The following is a 1210-nucleotide window of genomic DNA, read 5'->3' as shown; positions in this document are numbered from 1 at the left end:
TGGATCCCAAAATGGATCCCAAATGAATCCCCAATGATCCCAAAATGGATCCCAAAATGGATCCCAAACGGATCCCAGACGGATCCCAAACGGGTCCCAGGCCAGCCCGGAGTGTCCTGAGGCCTCTTCCCGCTTTTCCGCAGCTTTTCCTGGATGACACCAAAGTGAAGAACTTCATCACCTGCTTCAAAGGTACCGCCCCCCCCTGGCCCCGCCCCCGGCCCTCATTACAGCCCCAGCATTAATTAGCATCCGGCCATTAATTAATTAATTAATTGGGATCCCGTTAATTTGGGATTTGCTCCCAAACTGTGGGATCGGAGCCCCGGGAAGGGGGAGGGGGAAAAACGGGAACCGCCCCCCTTGGTCCCCTCTGCGGGTGACGCCTCATTTGCATATTGATGAGCTCATTAACTGCCCCTCGCTAATTACCCGCTCCCTCGGTAACTCGGAAATTCCCGAATCCGGCGGCAAATCCTCCCTTGGATTCCCGAACCCCTCCCGACTCCAGCCCCGGTTCCCGGGAGCTGATCCAGGAATCCTTCGGTCCCGGCAGCGAATCCCGAAATCCCAAAATCCCAGGACATCTTCCGTGAATTCCTCAATCCCTGGGGCTCATCCGAAAATCCAGCAATCCCGGGGCCTCTTCCGTGAATCCCTCAATCCCTGGAGCTCATCCAGGAATCCCGAAATCCCGGGGCCTCTTCCGTGAATCCCTCAATCCCAGGAGCTCATCCCTGAATCCCTCCATCCCTGGAGCTCATCCCTGAATCCCTCTGCCCCTGGAGCTGATCCAAGAATCTCTTAACCCTGGGAGTTCATCCCTGAATCCCTCCATACCTGGAGCTCATCCACGAATCCCTCCATCCCGGGAGCCAGGAACCCCTTAATCCCAGGCCCTCATCCTTAAACCCCTCCATCCCTGGAGCTCCTCCTGGAATCCCTTTCACCCCGGGGGCTCATCCCTGAATCCGTCCATCCCGGGAGCTGATCCAAGAATCTCTTAACCCTGGGAGTTCATCCAGGAATCCCTCAATCCCAGGAGCTCATCCCTGAATCCCTCCATCCCTGGAGCTCATCCCTGAATCCCTCTGCCCCTGGAGCTGATCCAAGAATCTCTTAACCCTGGGAGTTCATCCAGGAATCCCTCTGTCCCAGGAGCTCATCCCTGAATCCCTCCATCCCGGGAGCTGATCCAAGAATCTCTTAA

The 1210-nt window shown here is 56.4% G+C and overlaps 1 protein-coding gene across 1 annotated transcript in view; it reads left to right on the top strand.

Moving 5' to 3' along the window:
* Nucleotides 1-32: 32 nt before the first annotated feature.
* The window catches only part of CUNH8orf82 (chromosome unknown C8orf82 homolog), a gene marked incomplete at its 3' end in the record, with an annotated part of 4647 nt that continues 3469 nt past the window's right edge, over nt 33-1210 (top strand). The window contains exon 1 of the mRNA XM_017840065.1: nt 33-192. Coding sequence (XP_017695554.1) covers nt 45-192 — 148 coding nt within the window. The remainder of the gene's footprint in view (nt 193-1210) is intronic.

The sequence above is a fragment of the Lepidothrix coronata genome, unplaced genomic scaffold (genome assembly GCF_001604755.1).
Source record: "Lepidothrix coronata isolate B3197 unplaced genomic scaffold, Lepidothrix_coronata-1.0 Scaffold775, whole genome shotgun sequence".
Classification (NCBI taxonomy): Eukaryota; Metazoa; Chordata; class Aves; order Passeriformes; family Pipridae; genus Lepidothrix; species Lepidothrix coronata.
This window is presented reverse-complemented; position numbering and strand designations above follow the sequence as displayed.